This window comes from Juglans microcarpa x Juglans regia, chromosome 2D (genome assembly GCF_004785595.1).
Source record: "Juglans microcarpa x Juglans regia isolate MS1-56 chromosome 2D, Jm3101_v1.0, whole genome shotgun sequence".
In the NCBI taxonomy this organism is placed as follows: Eukaryota; Viridiplantae; Streptophyta; class Magnoliopsida; order Fagales; family Juglandaceae; genus Juglans; species Juglans microcarpa x Juglans regia.
The window spans coordinates 20,071,480-20,092,383 of NC_054596.1; the positions used below are offsets into that span (position 1 = coordinate 20,071,480).

At 42.0% G+C, this 20,904-nt stretch overlaps 1 protein-coding gene across 2 annotated transcripts; it reads left to right on the forward strand.

The window, feature by feature from the left end:
* Positions 1–9,139: 9,139 nt before the first annotated feature.
* On the forward strand, positions 9,140–12,660 carry LOC121250781. 2 transcript variants are annotated; one of them, XM_041149994.1, is made up of 4 exons: positions 9,140–9,325; positions 10,662–10,737; positions 10,979–11,065; positions 12,374–12,660. In XM_041149994.1, exons 1-4 carry the CDS (start codon positions 9,210–9,212, stop codon positions 12,395–12,397), a joined length of 303 nt encoding a protein of 100 aa, XP_041005928.1. In that variant the 5' UTR covers positions 9,140–9,209; the 3' UTR covers positions 12,398–12,660. The 2 variants fall into 2 exon arrangements, with proteins under 2 accessions (XP_041005928.1, XP_041005927.1); XM_041149993.1 differs by having other exon boundaries at positions 9,143–9,330; positions 10,667–10,737.
* Positions 12,661–20,904: the final 8,244 nt, after the last annotated feature.

A 20,904-nucleotide genomic window follows, 5' to 3' on the forward strand; every position in this document is an offset into this window, starting at 1 on the left:
TGGAAAATACGTCCATGTGCTGCTCACATGCATAATATTCACTACAAAGATATAATTTTCATCTAATTTATTATCATTGACCATATAAAATATAAAATAATATATACTATCAATTAATAATAAATCATAAATCATGTGATAATTTATGTCATTATATGCAAATAGTTAATACATCATACATAATAACATATATAAAATTATTTGATACCTAAGTTGCAAGCAAGTATGAATAATCTATATACACAATGAAATTATATGATATTCATTAACCATATATAAAATGTATGATATTATTAATAATTATGCATACTAAATAGTAAAGTCTAAGTTAGTAATTAGTACCTATCCATCATTTTCTCCGAACCAATGTCGGTCCAATCCGGTCCGATTGGTCCGTTCTGGTCTAATTATTTTATTATTTTTTTCATCTTTTGTTTTCAAATAAATTAATAAAAAATTATTTAAATTACTAAATTAAAATTAAATGAATTATTAATGTGGATTATGTAATTAACTCATTAAAAAAATATTTTACTATAATTATATTTATGATGTTGATAGTTACTACTTACTAACTTAGACTTTACTATTTAGTATGCATAATTATTAATAATATCATACATTTTATATATGGTTAATAAATATCAAATAATTTCATTGTGTACATAGAATATTTATACTTGCTTGCAACTTAGGTATCACATGATTTATGATTTATTATTAATTGATAATAAATTAGATGGAAATTACATTTTCGTAGTGAATGTTATGCACGTGGAGGTACTTTCCATTACATTTGACATTGCTGGTAGACGGAATGGGGGATAATAAGTTTTGAAAGAAAGCGAGTCTACTTTGATGCAATTATTAGTTTCGGGGGCACAGTGTGAATTGAGTGAAAGTTCAAGAGAGCAAAGGGTAATTAACCCTAGATTATAAAGTTATTTCTTTTATAAAGTAGATCTAACTTATCATACGAAGTATTGTCAGTTTGTGAGTTTATTTTTGTAAAATCTCTTTATAGTTGTAGTACTTCCTCATATATTTTTAGTTGAAAGGTAATGAAATAATTGTGATGATTGCTTGGTTGCTATATATATATATATATATATATATATATATATATATGTATGTATATATGGTTTTAAGATTTTGATTTTTCTTTTTTGGATGATTTTTGCTATGTGGCCTTGCTCTCCAAAATTGACGTAAGAATTAAGGACCAATACCATTAGGATATGTTTGGATGTTAAGAGTATATCAGATTATCTGTGAATATTATTGAAATAGTTTATAAATAGTAGTAAATAATTTGTGAATAGTAGTGAATTGCTTGTGAATAGTAGTGAAGTAGTTTGAAATGGTCTAAGCTCCTAAATACAGGCTTAGATTGCAAGATCATTAGTTTTGTCATCCAACACCATAAGTGCAAAACAAAAATTCTTATTTCAGTCTTCAAATGAAGACTCCTTATGCACGCCCTACATGGCTATTATAAAATGCATAGTTTCATTCAAGTGGAGACTCGAAAAAGACAATGTTCCATTGAAACGTATAATTTCATTTAAGTGGATGGAAAATGGAGAAGTGTCAGCCAAATGAAACGCATCATTTAAGCCTCATCCTCATCTTCCAGAGCCTTAACCTCCTGAGCCCTAAGTTCTAACTAAAGAGACAGATCAGCCATTTCTCCATGATCTTCTCCCCACATCTCTCCTCATAAACAATTGTTGCGATCTCTCTTTTATTTTTGACAATAAGTTAGTCTTGCACTAGTGTAAATAGCATTTCCATAGGTTTTGTTCACAACTGTATACTTTTCATCTTTATTTCTTGTATAGTTGTAAACCTTTATTTTTTTCCTTTGTAAATGTATAAATGGAATATGAGCCATGCATACTACATGCTATTTTTCTCCTTCTTACATGGTATCAAGAGCCATGATCTTTATAAAAATGTCTTCCTCGTCCTCACCCTCTCATATTCCTCCTATGGACAAGCTGGTTTCCTTTGACCTGTTTTCTTCCAAAACAAATCTCCCAGACATTTCCATTAAATTAGCCTCCACAAATTACTTTCTATGGAAAGCCTAAGTTGTTCCCATTTTGTGTGGTAATGGGCTCCTCGACTATGCCACAAATGAATTCCCTTACCTGTCTACAACTATTGATATTGCTAATGGTAATCTAACTATCAACCCTATTGCTGCCAAGTGGCTACGCATTGATCAACTGATCCTTGGCTGGATCAACAACTCGTTGTCTTCTGCTCCTCTTTCTTAGGTGATCAACAGTGAGACCTCCCATGAAGCTTGGGACATGTTGGAGATGTTGTATGGTCAACATACTCGAGATCACGTCCAACAGATGAAAGGTGAGTTCTAATCCCTCACTAAATGTACTACTTCGATGGAAGATTACCTTCATAAAGCCAAATCTTTGGCTCTTGCTTTCCATGGTGCTGACAAACCGATAGACGATGATGATTTTATCATTTGTTTACTCAGAGGATTAGGCTCTAAATTTGATCCCATAGTGGGTGCTATCAATGCAAGAGATAGCTTTCCCTTCCTTGAAGTTGTCATCAACAAGTTAAGAGACTTTGATATTCGGATTTTAGCAATAAGAGACTCCTCTTCAGCCGTGGCTTTCTACACCAATAGAACTGCTCTTTATGCAAATCGTATTGCTGGAAACTCGTCTTCACGTGGACGTTCTCAGAATTATCAGTACAAATATAAATCAAACCGTGGGTGTGGCAAGTCCCAAGGTTGCACGATCTCTGGATGTTCTCAACAGAACTCCTCCCGTGGTGGTGGCAAGCCTCGTACGTGCTGGCCATATAACGTGCTTCTGTTGTGGTGAACGTAACCACAAAGTCAACAGTTGTTGTGCTACTGATGAAGAAGCCGAAAGCTATCAAGCTTTTCTTGCTATTCAAAGCAGTGATACTTTGGATGATGTTTGGTATCTGGATATTGGAGCTAACCATCACATGGCTCTTACCTCTACTGATGCTAAAGGTGTATATGTGAGATCTATAATTTTCATGTGTTTTTAATTCCTTATTATTTTATTTAATTGTGTTATTTTATTTATGTTATTTCATTTTATTTTAATTTGGTATATTTTCGGTTTGGACTTTTTAAATTGTTGTGTTGGGCTTGTGTTTGTGTGAGCCTGGTTGTGGGTCATGGGTGTGTAAGTTAGGAAAGCTGTGAGCCCAGCCCGTGCGTTTAATGAACCCAGCCCCTTAGAATGCTAAACGGTGCCGTTTTGGAGGCAAACCCCTTAGGGTTTCGTCTCTTCCTCATGCGTCGTGCCTATCTTTTCTTCTTCTTTCTTCTTTTTTTTTTTTTTTTTCCTTCTGGGTTCTTCTTCTTCCAGCAGCTGCCGACGCCATTTTCTTCCTCCATTCAGTGCACGGCAACGTAGAAAAATTACATACCCCCATCACTGGCCATCACCTCCTTACCGTCCACCACCTCCTTACCGTCCACCTCCTTCTTCCGTTAGCATCTTCGTGGCGTTGGGCATGGACTCCGTGTTGCGCTGTCAGCCGTCCGCGCCACACTCCTCCACGGCTTGCTCTGTCATTTTCGTCTTCTCTACCCGAGGGACACACGGCCACCTTCACTTCCACCTCAAGCTTCATTGGTTTCCCCTGTGTCGTTTTGCAACACCATCCCTCTATTGTTGTCAACCCACCACTTCACCACGCCATCATGCACCATCACACGTCTCTTCCACGGCTTGTGAACCGTGTTAGTCATCTGCTACTGGAACCGCCATACTTGGCCTAAAAATAGGCCATGGGTTCTTCAAATGAAGTCTTCCGAGTTCTTCATCTTCCCTCTCTCGTATAAGCTTGTTGCATCTCTAAGAGTTTAATGTTTTCTTCTGTGAATTTTGTTGGTGAATCCATGAGTTTGTGTAGTGTTTTGTCTATAGAAGTTGAGTTTCACTCGGTTTCTTGAAAAATTTTATGCTTGTCGTGATTTTTCTGTTTCTTTTTCACCTAGTCGAAAATTTCCTTGAGAGAAAACTCACCAAAATTGTTGCTGTTTTGCCCTTGAATCACTATTGCCGACACTGTGCCTCCACCTTTGGCAATAGTTCCTTTCGCGCGATCTTCTAGAAAATTTTCATCTTCTTGTATGTAATTTTCTAACGCAAATTCATGAGTTTAAAAATAGCGTTATTGGCTTTTATTGATAAACTGTTGGTTTGTTGGAATTGAGCCTTGAGCCATTGAAGTGTTGGGTTTTAATTGCAGTTGGTATTAATGTTGGGCCTTGAGCCGGATTTGGAGGATGGGATTACGCGTGTAGTTGTGAAATTGTATATCTGTAAATGATTGAGATTTTATGTAAATGAGATATTTAATATGTCATCCAATAATTTTTGTCATGCACATTTATCGTCTTAAATAAATTTTGCTATGAAGTCACATTGTCTGTTTTGGAAATTGGGACTAATGGTATTAATCATATAGGTGCGTGTGTATCACGACCTCAAGTCGAGATGGGGCATTATCTCGGTGGAGCTCCTCTGGTCACTCGGGAGCATAACAGACTGACTTGATATCCCCTGAGTTGTCGCAGGGCGACAACGAGAACGAACGAGACGGTAACGCTCTCGTACCGATTCCGTGACCTTTTGGCTGGCGAGGTTAGAGGATGCTTGGCCATGTACGCGCTGGGAGCGGAACTGGGCATCGCTCGTTACGAAGTCTCATGCACGGACGTTACCCATGGTGTGACGATGAGAGCCAGGATGTGCGGACGGTCCATAGGGGAGACCGTGGTGCATACATAATAAAATAATGGTTATGATTGGGCCAAAATGAGATTTTTAGCGTGAGTAATTAAAAGTGTATTTTTGAAAAAAAAATGTGGTTTTGTTTTCCGCATATTTGTCTATATGGGGACATGTGATTATATTAATGTGTTTTAAATCTCTTGGATGTTATTTTGGTTAATTACTTATTGAGATGTCATAATCTCATTCTGGTGTTTTACCCTACAGTTCCGTCTTATGGTGTCATAGAGTCTGATGTAGAGCCTGAGTATGAACCCTAGGCATCGGCTCCACCAGAGGCTTGAGTTCCTAATATGTTGATCAGCATTATGAGATTTGTTTCCCTTATGTTATTTCTTGTCTTTAATTTATCTGTCGGATGACTGTATAAATCTTGTAATAATATTTTACTATTTTTGAACAATTCTGGTACTTAATAAAGAAATACATTTTTATTTCTCCGCTACGAATATTATTTTGTACACTTATAGCATGTTGTACACACTCTGAGCACTGGTCGTTGGGGTGCGTAATCCGTGTGGTCATTATCCCAGTGTCACGAACTCTACAAAAATAATACATGGAGCTCGAGGGTGCCACAGGTGGTATCAGAGAGGTTTGGCTTTGGGTAAAACCGTAAAAATACCTAGGTGCAATACCAGAAAACAAATTTATCATATTTTAACTTGTTTTTTTTTTAAAATTAAATATCGGTTTTAAAAAGATGTATTTTAGCAGAGAGAAGGACCGACCAAGAATGCCACATCCTGAACCTGAGGACAACTTGTCTCGTATTGATGGGAATCTCGTTATGGCTAGAGCCTTAACTTGTATGAAAAAATTTCTTCAACATAATTTTCCTCCACAAAGGGAGCAGCAAAACAATTGTCCGTATGAACGCTTTTTAGCTCATAGAACCCTTGTTTTTTCTGGACAAGAGGATCCACTTCGTGCTGGGAGATGGATTAGTGATCTCGAGAAGACATTCGAGATCTATGGGTGTACTGAAACCCAGAAAGTGTTATACGCAAGTTACTTGCTGCAAGGTGATGCGACTGATTGGTGGGGGACCAAGCAGGGGCTTCTGGAAATGGAGTTAGGATCAATTGCAGCGGTATCTTGGCCGCGTTTTAAAAAGGAATTCAATGACCGTTTCTTCCCGAACACTATAAGGAAACAAAAGGCCCGAGAGTTTAACAATCTAGTGCAAGGGAAGATGACGGTAAGGCAGTATGCCTGGAAGTTTATAGAACTGGAGAAGTTTGCAACGCATTTAATTGCTAAAGAAGAAATGCGGATCAAGCGATTTCAAGAGGGTCTACGACGAGAGATCCGTAGACAGGTCGCTTGTTTGCAAATTCTGACCTTTCAGTAGCTAGTGGAGGTCGCTACGATTGCAGAGCGGGAGTTTATTGACCCTATTGCTGCTCCGATTGGCCAAAAGAGAAGAGGTTTTGGGGAAGGAAGTAGTTCCGGGTCTACACCTAAGTTTACTACCAGGACTGGACCCCGACCGCAGATGGCAACCGGAGTACGTATGGGATGACGAGCTCCAGTATGTGGCAAATGCAATAGGTCACATGAAGGCGAGTGCCTTCTGTCTGGGATTCAATGTTTCAAATGAGGACAAATGGGACATCTTGCTCGCAATTGCCCTACCATGATCCAGGCGAATCGAGGCGGTTATCGTGGTGGGAGGACTACCCCAAGACCAACTATTCAGGCTAGAGTGTACGCAGTGACCCCTGACGAGGTTGATGATGAAGCTCCGAAAACTCAAAATGGTGGATCATCATAGGTATAGATTTCTATCCAATCATTTGAAATTAATATACCGTGTGGTTTAATTTACAGATTTCATCAGTAGTTTTAATCTCTTTAGGTAGAGTTCAACTGTATGAATTTTATGCTTGCACTTTGTTTGATTCAGGAGTATCTCAGTCGTTCATATCTACCACTTTTGCACGGATGTGCAACCTGGTCTTTAAACCTTTATCGCAGTCTTTGGTAGTGAAATTACCAAATAGAGAGACTGTGTGGTGTTCAAAGGTTACCCTAGGTTGTCCTTTGATTATTAGTGGAATGACTCTCAAGGCAGATTTGATAATGTTTAAATTACTTGAGTTTGACATTATTTTATGAATAGATTGGTTATATCAGCATTTTACCAACATTAATTGTCGTAGTCGGATAGTTAGTTTTCAACTACCTGGAGGAGATTATTTAGAGTTTGCAGGAAGTAAGATAAAGGCGAAACCTACAGTTATATCTGCCATTCAAGCAAGCAGAGACTTAGCAAAAGGAGCGGATGCCTTTTTGGGGGTCTTTATGATGTATATTAAATGCTATCAAATCCATGTAAATCATAGAATATAACTGCGCCAGAAAAGGTGGCCATAGAGACCATCGGAGAAGGTGAGCAAATCTCGAAGAGGAGGAGGCATTGGAGGAAGAATGAGAGGAGGAAGGGTTTTCTTTTCATAAAGGGGATTTTTCACTGATTAGGATTCTTGTTATCACCTGTAGACAGGTATATAGAATTGAAAATGGAGGGGCTATGTGGCAAAATGTCATTGGAGGGCTATTATTTGAGCTTCAACAGATTAACCGGTGGGAAGATGTCCTCCTTAGAGAATAAATAAACAAAACCTAAGATTTGAGCAATAAAAGTTAGAAAATAAAATAATGACATGATTTTAGTGGAAAGATGCACATTGCAACTTTTTATTTGCTTATGATGTGTTATAAGTACTTTTCCTCGTCCTAGATTTAAATTACGAAAGTAAAATAAAAATTTCTTGAATTGTTTGAAAAGATTGAATGATCTAATTTTAAATATATATATATCATATAAATATTGAAATATGATATATCTATTTTAAAGTAATTTTAAAGTATTTGAATAGTGAGATGAGATAGATGAAAGTTGAATAAAATATTGTTAAAATATTATTTTTTAATATTATTATCGTTTGGAGATTTGAAAAAGTTGAATTATTTATTATATTTTATGTGAGAATTAAGAAAAGTTATAATAATGAGATGAGATGAAATACTTTCACTATCTAAACAGAACTTAATTAATTAATCGAACTTGCATGTATGAATTTAAACGTTCAAGGTAGTGTTTTTTCCCTTCTTCCTCCACCGGTTCGGTTTTGGTCAGATTCGCTGCTCTCCAGTCGCCATCTGCCTACTCGTGCCCCACCACCCCATCCTACAACCGCCGATCTACTGGGACAACACGAAATCGCGCCAAAATGGTCGACGTGTGGCTCTCACAGGCGGCTTGTTTCCATGCGTGTTCCCCTCGCGTTGCTACACAATGACACTTCCGACGGCTACACGCATCGTACCAACAGCTTCATCTTACCGAGATCTTCCAAATCTGGGCCACCTAGTCTGCATCCCACCTGCGTGACTACCACACACCATCACAGGAGTGCGGAAATGCAAATGATCAGCAATTTAGTCCACTCGATGCCGAATTTTCCACTATGTTATCGTTTTCCCTAAACCGTAATCTCGAAGAAAAATCTAAGGATCTCTCCAAATATCATCTCAAGACAACAAGCAACAGTGCACTTGACACTCTCACCACTTGCAGTGAAGATTCCACCGCTGGAAAGCGGTGGTTCCGTTATTCACAAATTTTTACGAACAGCTTATTTTCGTCTTTTAAGACGACGTCCTCTTTGTAGGACTTGGGTGACGACCAAGAAATTGGTCATAAAAACCATTTTTTTTTCTTTTTTATCCATCACTTTGCACTCTTGTTATTGTTCTGGGTGTTTGTTGGGAACCCCACTCCCACCTCTTGTATCATCTTTTCTAATGAAATATATTTACTTGTTTAAAAAAATAAATAAATAAAATTAAAATTAAATAATAATAAAAAGTTCAATATTCTTTGTGAATAAATCTTTACAACCTCCAAACACTCCACACTCCACATTTTTTTTAATTATTATTATTATTTTTCTTTTATTAAATATTTATTATATGAATAATGAATAGAAAATTTGAAATAATTTAAAAAGAATAAACTCAAAAAAAAATTTTAAAAATTTAAAAAAATATGGAGTATGGAGTGTAGAGGAGGTTGTGTAGCAAAACTCTATTTGTATTTGTCTTTGCACTGTTCAATTCGACCGACATCTGAATTTGCAAAAGTGATAATGGTTACGTTTTTTTTTTCTTTTTTTCTTTTTTGTAAGAAAAAAAATATTTTCGGTTTTGAAAAGCAAAATGAAAAAACAGAAAAGAGAAAAAGAGAGAGACAAAATAACAGAACCAGACGGCGTCGTTTGTAATTGATCCTATATATGGATCTGCTTCTCCCTTGGCCTCTCTCAGTTTCGTTGTACCCTCTCTCCGTCTCTCCAACGATCCACTGCGAACCTCGGAACCATGGCTACTTTAGCGGCGGCTGCTGCTCGTCAAGCTGCGACTCTAACCCGGCTCTCCTCTCCTAAGATTTCGGCTCAAGCCTCCAATCTAGTTCATCGGCGCGGCCTCGCCGGCGCTGCAGGTTTAACACATCCAGACATATAATTTCCCTATTCGTATATCTCGATGTTATATGTGTTCATTTCTCTTGATTTTCGATCTCATTTCATATAAGCCAGATTCTCCAACCTTTTCATTCCCCTATTTGGTTGCTGCGAAAATATGGAAAAGAAAGGAATGAAATTGCTGGTTAGTTTGTCATAAGTATTTTATGTCCTTAGAAATTTGACAAAATGAGCATAATCGAGCTTGATAATTGGAAGTTTGTAAGGATTTTTTTTTTACTTTTCTACTCTCTCCAGTTGGTTGCTGAGAGAATTTAGGGAAGAAAGGAAAAGAAAGATTTTGGTCTTTTCAGGGTTTTTCGTGCAGATTAGGTCCTTAATGAATTCACTAATTCAGCATAGTTCATCTTGAGATTCGAGATTTTGACGTTTCGGCTGTTTTGTTGGCTGGGAGATCGCGAAGATTTTTTTTTTTGTCTGAAATATTAAAGCCAATGCAATGGGTGGTTTCCTTCTTCCCACCCCGACCTCCAGGAAAAAATGTTAAGTCATACAGTTATATTTTTTTTGCTTTAGGTCGAGTGAAGGTCGTTGTGATTTCTCAGTTCCCAAAAAACTGAAATTATATGTTTTAAAAAGAATTTTTTAAGAAAATAAATTCTACTTTTTTCTTTTTAATGTAGTTCCACGTTCTGCGATTGGTGGATAAATTTTGGTATCCATTGGATGTGTGAATGGATAAATTTGGGATTCATCAACACCCTACATTTAACGATAGAAAAAAATGGAATTTTTGTTAAGAAAATTAACTCAAGAAATATAGAAAATGAACCTGAGTGATGGCAGGAATTTATCAAAGAAAATCATCAACGTACTGTTTAATTGCATACATATACTTGTTTTGATTTGTTTAATATTTGTAAGTTTCTTGAATGCTAATTTGTTTATTGAATGCTAAATTTGTGATGTACAAGTGTATTGGAATGGTATGTGAAATAATGAAAGAAGTATGATTTTCTCACTGAAGAGGCAGCTTTCCAGTCAGAGGAGGTGCTGTTAAGGACATCATTTGGCTTCTTTGATTGTTGTTTTGAATTATGAAAAAAATGTTTGATTACTTTTTTGTCTTTGTCTCACTGATAAATTACTTTCAAAATGTTAAAAAAAAAATGGAGAGAAGAACGCATGGGTCTTGAATCTTGATGCCATATGTAATATATGTGAAAGATAAGTGCCATCAGCACTTCTTTTCTAATCTTTATTTGATCCTTCGTTAGAACCAAAAGCTTTATCTCTACTTATTATCTGCAATATATTGTTGTCCCTACTTATTTTTTGTTTGATTATTTGCAGATCACCATGGCCCACCTAGGGTTAATGCTTGGCAAGACCCAATGAGCCCGTCTAAGTGGAAGGAAGAACATGTGAGTCCTATCTTGTGATTCAAAACTCAGATCCATCCCCATTTTTTCCCTCAAATCACTCACACTATTTTGTTTGGAGGGTTTTTTGGTGCTATTTATCTTCACTGAGATGAAATTCATGTCATGGTGTTAAACCTTTTATTTGTGGAAGTTCATTACGGCTGTGTCCTGAGTGACAGTGACAGAGAATTTGTGGGCATTTACACAGGAACTTTCTTGACTTAACATTATTATTTTGCAGTTTGTAATTGTCTCCCTGTCGGGCTGGGGTCTGCTCATCTTCGGGAGCTACAAATTCTTTACAAGAGGCAAAGGCAAGGAGGAAGAGGTAACTCTGTGTATTCTTCAACCTGATCACCATCTTTACTTTTTTGAGTATGATCCGCCCTAGTCATGAGAAATTTAGAGCTCTATTATTTTAGACATCAGAATAATCGGCCTGTGCAGCACTTTCTATTGTGCCGAAAGTAATAAAATTGCGCATTGCGTGCTGTTCATAATGTGTCCAATCAGTATGTGAGTTCCTTTGACTTTTGCCTTTCCCAGTCTTGTGAAAGTAACTTTGGTTTTTTAGCACATAATCATCTCATATGATATTCATTTATGCATGTTAAAAATAATTTTCATGAGAAAGTTTAGCTGGAGCACACAAAGGGAAAAATTTGAGTAAAAGAATTTATTCTTATTAGCTGTTCTAGTATACTACCTATGTACTAGAGGATTCTCCTGTTGTAATGAAATGTTTATAACTTATAAAAAAAAAAACAAAGAGTTGAAGGCAAGAAATTTGGTGTCTTTTCCTTTGTTTCACTTGTCCAATGTTCTCATTCGTCCCTTGGCATATGTGAACCGTGCCCTTCACCATTTAATAGAATAAAGAGCTTTGTTCTCATTTTCTGTGTAGTGAATCATCAATAAATAAATAAATTCTATGTGTAATGCTTATTTAAGAGGATATGCCACATCGATCAAAATAAAGAGGGAGGTCATATAGTTTTTTTATAATTAAGATATTAATTTTATTAAGATTAGAAAAAGGTTGTTTCCCCTGTCTACAGGAAGTATACAAGAAATTCGTCTAACTGGAAAAGGAGAAAGTGCTAGGAAGTCTAGAAAAGTTGAAGAGGGTGGTCATATAAATAGTGAAAGAAGGAACCGTCATTTTTGAGTTTTCCCCTTTATTGTTTTACATTGTTTTATCTGGTAGTTTTTTTTATTGTGGGATTCGGAATGTTTAGTGGAATTCATTCAACACTTCTGCTTGATATCTGGTGAGCTCTAACTATGTCATATGTGCTCTTTTAAATGTTCAAATTGGTTCTATATAGAATCTAAAATTATTACTTTCTGATCCATGTTACTCCTTGGTGATGTGCTACATGTTCTAAACTACCGTGGCCAGAGGAAATAAAAAAAAAAAGAACAGGTCTAGGTGGCTGTTAGAACACTTAGGACCACTGTTTCTGGAATTGATTTGCATCGAGTATTCAAAGATTCGGCACTTTATTTCCTGTGCTTCAATTTTGATGCTACTTGTTCAGTCTAGTGAAGGGTTTATTTAGGCTAACCTAGTACTCATGCACATTTTTTTGAGTTTCGATTTTGTTCTTACTAACTTATTCTTGTTTGTTTACAGAAACTAGTGGAAGCATCACACTAAGGTTTGGATTGTTTAATTGTCATGGAATTTTCCTGGTAATAAGCTGTGGGCTTGGACTTTTATTGGTTGGAAATAGTTCTGTTGGCTCGTTATGATCAATCTGTGGAGAATGACCCTGTGATAAATTTGGAGACTGATTTCTTTTGTTGGAAGACAATCAGCCCTTTATGTTTTGTTGCCTGTTTTCTAGTTATTTTTCATGATTTGATGCGTTGGCCTTATAGTTTGCTAATAATGCGAAGCCATCTTCGTGAAAGTCCAAATTCTGTTTGATGGTATTTGAAGTCACTTGAATATGGTTTTGCATGACTGCATGGAATTTACCTTTCTGATCCCAACTTCAATTTAATTTGAGTCCAACGTGAACTGATAAATAATAGAGACTGTTCGTCTGGGTACCCGGCTAACCCGGACCCCAGTGTGTGATGTGGCTGGGACCCGTCCGGGTTAACTTGGGCCGGAACCCAATTGAATCCGGGTTTTGAAAGTAAGAAATCTGGGTATCTAGGTTGCACTCGGGATGTTTTTACAGCTTTCTTCTCTTTTTTTCCTTTTTCTGTCCACTTTGTCGTACAAGAAAAATGAAGATGCATATGAAAGCCAATGCGGTCTGCAACTTGTTTAATTTAGTAGCACATTCTGCTGATAAAGCACGGTTCTTTTCAAGAATATGCATATATTCTTGAGAGAGAGAGAGAAAGAGAGATCAAAGGAGAAGGGAGTTAAAGCCAGATTGTAAAATCCCGTCAACTTAATTTTTTTTAAAAAATAAATCGGTTGGTACCTACTCCCGGATATGGGCAAGTGGGTACTTCAGTTATCGGCTCAGGTATCCGAAAATTGCCTCTGTAATTAGAGCAACTAGGTTCCGGACCGGAGTGAAAAGGACAAAAAAAAAAAGCTCGGATGAACAGTTCTAATAAATACCCAGTTACACCTGCTTGCTGTTTCATACTTTGCCTCCAAGGTTATACGTGATCGTATTGTTAAATCATGATTTTAGTACAGATGTGAATGGAAGGTGTCCCGTGGAGAGACAATGGGTAGGCATTGTCTAGGCACGTGTAAGCAATAACTGTTGATGTCGTGTTTCGTGAATTTAGGCAACTTCTCACTTCCAGTATCTAAGCACGATCCTGCACAGTCAAAACGGAGAGGGGATTTTGAGGTCCATTAATCCTCCGATACATAAGTCAGTATTTTGAGGGGAAAATTTTAAGAATGGAGGCAAGTACTGTAGACAAGGATGATAGTATTTTTTCTATTACATCATTAGTCGCTGGGTTGACCCTTATTTATAGTTACCGTTTAGGATTTCCTCATGGCGGGACATTGCGTAGTGTGGGGCGATTCACCTTGCGTATTGCATTACCGAGCAGCTTTCACGTCGTCACCTCACTGAGCAGCGATGGCCCCAGGCCTTCTCTGCGCACTGCTCTGGTTTTGGGCTGCATTCAATGCCGCACACCCTGCACCCTAGGAGGCATTTAATGCGACGTGGCCTTTGTTCCGCGTCCCCTCTATCTGGCGATGCATGTCACAGTCTTCTTTCCTTTTTCCCTAGTTTTCCTTTGGATCTCCTGCCCCAACCCAAACTCCCTGTACATGTTCTGGTCCAGGCTTTCACTTTTCTTGTCCGGGCTTAGATGACCGAGCTGGGCCCCATTGTCAACCCAACTCTCGCAACAAACCCTCCCTGCTATCCTGGGCCCAAGGTAATGATTTTTTTCTCCATCACAGTACCCCGCGAATTTTAAGCACACTTGTGGGCTAGAAATTCAAAAATCTTTTCTTTTAACCTGGCGTCGGTTCGTTCTTTGCACACGTGCTATGATAACACCACACCGTCTTTCCGCTATCGAGGCGCCTCTTCGAATTCAACGACGTCGCTTTAATTTGAAGGTCGTTTATTACGCCGCCCCCTTTTATATTTACGTTTCGTCTCTTACCTTTCTCCTTCTCTGATACCTTCGTCTTGCATTCCCGACCACCCTTTCGATTTCTCTTCTTCGCCATTCGCCATGACTAACCAGACTGTCGACAAATCTCGCTTCAACTACTTTGCTGGGCATCGATGGGTTTCGTCCATGACCAAGACCGAGCTTCGCACTTTCTGCAGGGAGTTCCCACTCCCCAACGGGACCTCGATCGAGGCTCCATCATCTCGCGTCACTATGGTGGACCGCCAAGGTCTGGCACCGGCATTAGCGCTTTACCCCCACATGTTCTCTATCGGGCTTCGTTTCCCGTTCTGCCACCCTGTTCGCGACGTCCTGGACTATCTGAAACTTGCCCCTGCACAGCTTAATCCCAACGCCTGGCGTTTACTCTTGGCCAGTTGCGTGGCCTTCTGACTTGTTCTATCCAGTTTGGAAGATTACCCTGACCTAACCGCTCTCGATTCCTGAGAGTGTACCGAATCAATCGACTTGACGGGAACTGCTGCAGTTTCCAGTCTTATACCGCCGCGAGGCGTTTTACATCCTTGGAGAGGCGCTATTCTTCAATAAAGGAGTGGCACCGGCATTTTTTCTTCGTAAGGGGCACCCGTTGGGAGTGCCCCTAGGGGAGAGGGACTATGGTGAATTCCCTGTTCGGTCAGTATGGGGCAAGGTCCCGACCACCAAATCTCTGGCCATCACTTTATCGGAGAGGGAGGAACTCCGAGTTGCTTCTGTCGTGTCCTGAGTTTTGGCCCATCCCGACCTGTCTGAGACGGACGCGCTTCTGAACGACGACTACGACAACTACATCCGTCGTTACCTCATCCTCCTACCCCGCAACCATGTATTGGGCCGAGATTTCCTGTCGGGTCCACTTTCCCCGACCAGGGAGAAAAGTCCCAGTCCTTCCTCTCCCGAAGGGGAATGCCCCAAACGGCAGTGCACTGAACCGAAGGAGCCCACTCTCCCCTCGGCCCATTCCTGCTAAAGAACCCCCCATTAATCTACCCCTTCCTTCTAAACCCGAAGCTGCCCAACGAAAGGGGAGAAGCTCTCGGCGAGTGGCACCCGAGGGAAAGTCTGGTCGAGCTGCTCGCAAAGGCAACTCGGTCAGAGTTGCGGAGAGTGCCCGCGGACCCGCCCAGGATGTCGGCCCTTCTATAGGTAGATCATCGTAAATTTTCCATCATATATATATATACATTTTTTTGTTTGAGTTGCGAATAATCACGTTTGCTCTTCCCGAACAGGCCCTACAGAAGAAAAAGACGCCGGAGCCACTGTTGCCTCTCTCTTTGCTTCCATTTTTTAGGGCCCCGAACCTTGTGGGTCAGCGCAGGTGCCGAGCGCCTTCACCTCCTTCGAGGAGGCTCTCCTCGAAGAGGAAGAACTCCTGCGCAAGCAGCCAACCTCTTTCGAGGAGATGCTTGCTGAGTTCGACGCGTCCTTCGAGAGGGGTTTCCCTCATTCTTCTACCCCTGCTCCCGGGCACATTGGCTCGGCCCATTCTGGAGGCTCCCCGATCCCCATCTCGACCACCCTTCTCTCTGAGAAAGGAGTTATGCCTGCCGAGGAGCCCGAATTCCCTGAAGTTACGAAACAAGACCCCGATGGGACCGTTCTCAGATCAGAGGTTGAGGAGCGATGCTGCTAGGGAATTGCGGCTCCCAGTCGATCTGAGGCCCCAGTGTCTATTCCGGTGTTGGCTCCACTTGCAGAGCCAGGCCCTTCGACGACTTTAGAACAAAATCTCCTTTCGGAGGAGATCACTAAGGTACTGGCTCTTCCTTCTCTGTTTTCATTGATGTTCGTTGATCGTTTGTTCCGCTTGTTTCCCTTTGTTGTCTTTCCTCACGCCGGGTCGTTTGTTCCACCCAGGAGTCCCAGGTTCCACAAGTTGTGCCCTCCGCTCCGCAACAAGATGTCGCCCAGGTGGAGGTGGAGGATGATCTTTCCCCGAGCAGCAGCCCCCTTCGCACGGGCGAGGTGCAGGGTGAGAGCTCGGCCCGAGTCGGAGGCTCTCTGAGCTCTCACTCCGCCCCTTCACAGGATCCTCCCATAGAGGTTTCCCTTCCGAGCAAGGGGGAAACAACTCCATCCCTGGCACACCAAGAGGTCATTTTGCCTCTGGTGCCCGTCGAGCCCCCTTCTTCTTCCGAGCCAGGGGCATCACGGGGCTCTAAGTCTGGCCATGTCAGGGCCCGGACAGCATTTTGTGAATCATACCTCCAAATATTTCAGCCACTTTTTGACAATGTGAGTATTCTTCCGCACGGCCGCTTTTCTTCTCGTTCTATTCCTTTCCTTCTTCTTCTTTCTTTTTTTTTTTAAACAAGATGGATTGATGTTGACTTCTCAGGCTGCCGAGGAGTTTGCCGACTTGGTCTCCAGAGAGCAAGAGGCTCTGGAAGAGGACCTCAAGACCCAGAGGGTGCTGAACAAACTGCTGAACCTCCACGAGGAGAAGCTGCTAAGTGAGAAGCAATCCCTAGAGGTGGAGAACGAGTCCATACGGGAGAGCAACGCGTTCGCCTTGAGAAGATCTGCGAGCAGAGGAAGCTGAACAAGGATATGGCCGAGCTGATGAAGATCATGAGTCTGGAGCTCGACCTCAAGCGTAAGGAACTCCAGCTGAAGGGCATCGAAACAAACAGCTCCAGGTTAGACTGACCTCCGCTGTTGCTGACTTGGAGTCTACATAGAAGGAGCTGGAAGTTCTTCATGCCCAATCCAACCTTCTCTCGACTGAGGGGGAGAGTGCCCATGCAAAGATCCAGAGGTTGGGGAACGAGTTGGAGTCCACACGGGTAGCTTTGGAGAGGAGCATCAATGCTGCTAACGCCTTGGAGGACGAGCAGAGACGTGTGGCTGAGCTGGAGCGTGAGCTAAAGTTTGCTCAAGTGGCACTTAATCAGAGCAAAGGGACAATTGGGACGCTGGAGGCTGAAAAGAAGCGGGCCACCTAGATTCGGGTTTGCATGTTCCACCCTTACATGGGACTGCTCAAATCTGTGGACGTGTCTATGTCTCCCACATGGAGGCCTCTCTGAATGTTGTCCAAGACCGCGCGGCCCAGCTGGAATCACAGCTTAGGAAAGCCCCCACCCTCTGCAATCAGGCCTGGATAAATAGGTTCCGAGATGGCCTTGAGGGCCTCCAGGGACTGCTCCTCCAGAACCCCGGAACCGACCTCCGCACTCTGAACCTCCGGGAGGTCACTCCGAATGTGAAAGCTTTCGAGAAGATGCTAACTTGGGGCATGAAGGAGATGCGTCTGGCTTTCAACAGTCCTCCTCCTTAGACATCTTTTTGCTGTATTTTTATATTTTTTTTTATTTCGTTGTACGCTCTTTTTTGTAAATACCAATATATAAACTTTCCTGGAATAATAGCTTTGATTCTTTTATTCTGTCCCGCACTCTCCCTTTAGTTTTTGTAGTGTACCCTGTAGTCCCTTGATGTTAAGTTCTACCGGACCGAGGAGTGCGTTAGGTTCCCCTGCTCGAGTAAGTACCCCGCAGGGCAATTACCGTGCCGCATTCCTTAGCAGAGGCCTTCAACGGGGCTCTGTCTACTGAGTGTAAAGTGAGGCACTCCAGAATTTTTTTTTTATTTTGGCCTGCCTTTCGCTGGGTGGCGCACCACTGGGGTACCAAGGTGTAATGACTTGCTTAGCGGGCATTTTCTCATTTCGACTTAATTTTCCATGGGGTTCTCGTGTGGGTTTAGATGGGTGGCACTGCTTCGCATCCGGCGGTTCTTTAATTTTGAACCCCCCGCCTGTGACTCTGTCGTGTAGCTATCACCTTCCTTCTAGTGTCCACCGAGCCACACGCCATAATCTTTGCGCACGTGGGCGGCTAAACCTACTATCGACCTCGTGACTGTCCTGGGGTTGTTCTTCAACGACACTTCTCTCTTCCCTGTTTGGCCCAAGTGTTGTCCTGCTTCGGTCAACCGCACCAGGTGCCTTTATCACATTCGTGACTCAAATTTCGTATTTAACTTCTTCATCAGTCACCCTTTTTATACCGTTTACGTGTCGGCTAAGATTTTTTCACGCTTAATTCTCCTTATCGACCACCCCTCAGGATTCGAGTTCCACAGGGGACTAGTGGGCAAACCTTGGAGTCCCTGTGGACACGTGGGAGCTGGGGGAGGCTCTTAGGTGTCGTGGGGCCCTGGGTGTACCCCAAGTCATTTCCAGCTATAAAAAGGGACGCTTTCATCTTCTGCTAAGGTGTAACCGGCCTGCTTTCTCTTTCCTCTATTAGCTTTGTCGATCTATTGTGACCCATTTCTCCCCCCCCCCCCCTTTCTGTAGTTTAAAGGAGGTGAACGCGTTCGGTTCTGGTGTTCAAGATGCTGTCGGTAGGGGTTCAGTTGTTGGGAACACAGCAAACTCCACACATCTCTTGTTCTTGCCCTCTTGCTTATGCCGCCTCACTTGTTCTTGCCCTCTTGCTTACGGGGGTCGACCTTCGTGAGCATTTGAACCAAAACCTGCATCCCACAAGTTCTGGACAGTGCTCGATCAAGGTAGTGGCGTAGCTGCCGTAGCTGAGGAGGGCGGGAACAGACGTCGAGGGAGGGGGCTACGCCTTAGTCGTTTCCTAGCCATCAATCTTCTGTTGCCCGCACTGCTGCCGCCTCCCGGTTCAACCTTGAATCCCAATTTGTCACCAGGAGACTCTTGGTTGGGTGCCACCCAGCTCCTTGCCCGCAGAAGAGGGGACGTACTTTGCTGAATCTACTGGGCGTCCATCTTGTTAGTGCTGCCGTGTTTATTTTTGTAGTAATTTTGCAGTTGGGCCCCTTTTTGTCTCCTCTTCCCTTTGTCTACCTCCTTTCCTACGGGCTTTCTATATCTTGTCTCGCTTTCGCTTTTGCCTTGGTGATCGCTGTCAAAAGGTCTTAGCTCATGGCTTGGTCCCCGTGCTTCATCCTTTGCAGGTTGGGAGTCGTAGGTCGGCAGTGCCCGATGACCTTGCTCCCTCATCGATGCGTTTCCTTTTTTCTTTTTGCACGAAGCTCGGCAAGTCATTTAGACTGCGTTGAGAATAGCTATTATCAGGTCAGAGCTCATGGCTCGGTTCCTGTGCTTTATGCTTCGTGGGTTGGCACTTATAGGTTGGCAGAGCCCAAGGGCCCTGCTCCCTCACCAACGTGTTTCCTCCTTTTTCTTTTTGCACGAAGCTCGGCAAGTCATTTAGACTGCGTTGAGAATAGCTGTTAGCAGGTCAGAGCTCATGGCTCGATTCCTGTGCTTTATACTTTATAAGTTGGCACTTATAGGTTGGCAGAGCCCGAGGGCCCTGCTCCCTCACCAACGTGTTTCCTCCTTTTTCTTTTTGCACGAAGCTCGACGAGTTATTTAGACTACGTTGAGAATAGCTGTAGCAGGTCAGAGCTCATGGCTCGGTTCTTGTGCTTTATACTTCATGGGTTGGCACTTATAGGTTGGTAGAGCCCGAGGGCCCTGCTCCCTCACCAACGCGTTTCCTCCTTTTTCTTTTTGCATGAAATTCAGCAAGTCATTTAGGCTGCGTTGAGAATAGTTGTTAGCAGGTCAGAGCTCATGGCTCGGTTCCTGTGCTTTATACTTCGTGGATTGGCACTTATAGGTTGGCAGAGCCCGAAGGCCCTGCTCCCTCACCAACGCATTTCCTCCTTTTTCTTTTTGCACGAAGTTCGGCAAGTCATTTAGACTGCGTTGAGAATAGCTGTTAGCAGGTCAGAGCTCATGGCTCGGTTCCTGTGCTTTATACTTCATGGGTTGGCACTTATAGGTTGGCAGAGCCCGAGGGCCCTGCTCCCTCACCAATGCGTTTCCTCCTTTTTTCTTTTTGCACGAAGCTCGGCAAATCATTTAGACTACGTTGAGAATAACTGTTAGCAGGTCAGAGCTCATGGCTCGGTTCCTGTGCTTTATACTTCATGGATTGGCACTTATAGGTTGGCAGAGCCCGAGGGCCCTGCTCCCTCACCAACGTGTTTCCTCCTTTTTCTTTTTGCACGAAGCTCGGCAAGTCATTTAGACTGCGTTGAAAATAGCTGTTAGCAAGTCAGAGCTCATGGCTCGATTTCTGTGCTTTATACTTCGTAGGTTGACACTTATAGGTTGGCAGAGCCCGAGGGCCCTGCTCCCTCACCAACGCGTTTCCTCCTTTTTCTTTTTGTACGAAGCTCGGCAAGTCATTTAGACTGCGATGAAAATAGCTGTTAGCAAGTCAGAGCTCAAGACTCTGTTCCTGTGCTTTATACTTCGTGGCCGGTCTCAAGATCGGGCTTAAATGACTCAGGCTATTTCGGGGAGACATAGTAACACAACACTTCAAAAAAATTAGTTCATTAAACCTATACCTAGTAATAGTTTTACATTCGTTTGAGCTTGGCTCGGATCATTTCTATACAAAATACTTCCTTAAGTGCTCCGCATTCCATGGGTGTGGCAGCTCGTTCCCTTCATGGTCCTTCAGCCAAGTCTTCCGGTCGCCACTACCAGGTACGGTCCTTCCCACTTGGGACCCAGTTTGCCCCCATCTTGGGTCGTAACTCCCATCT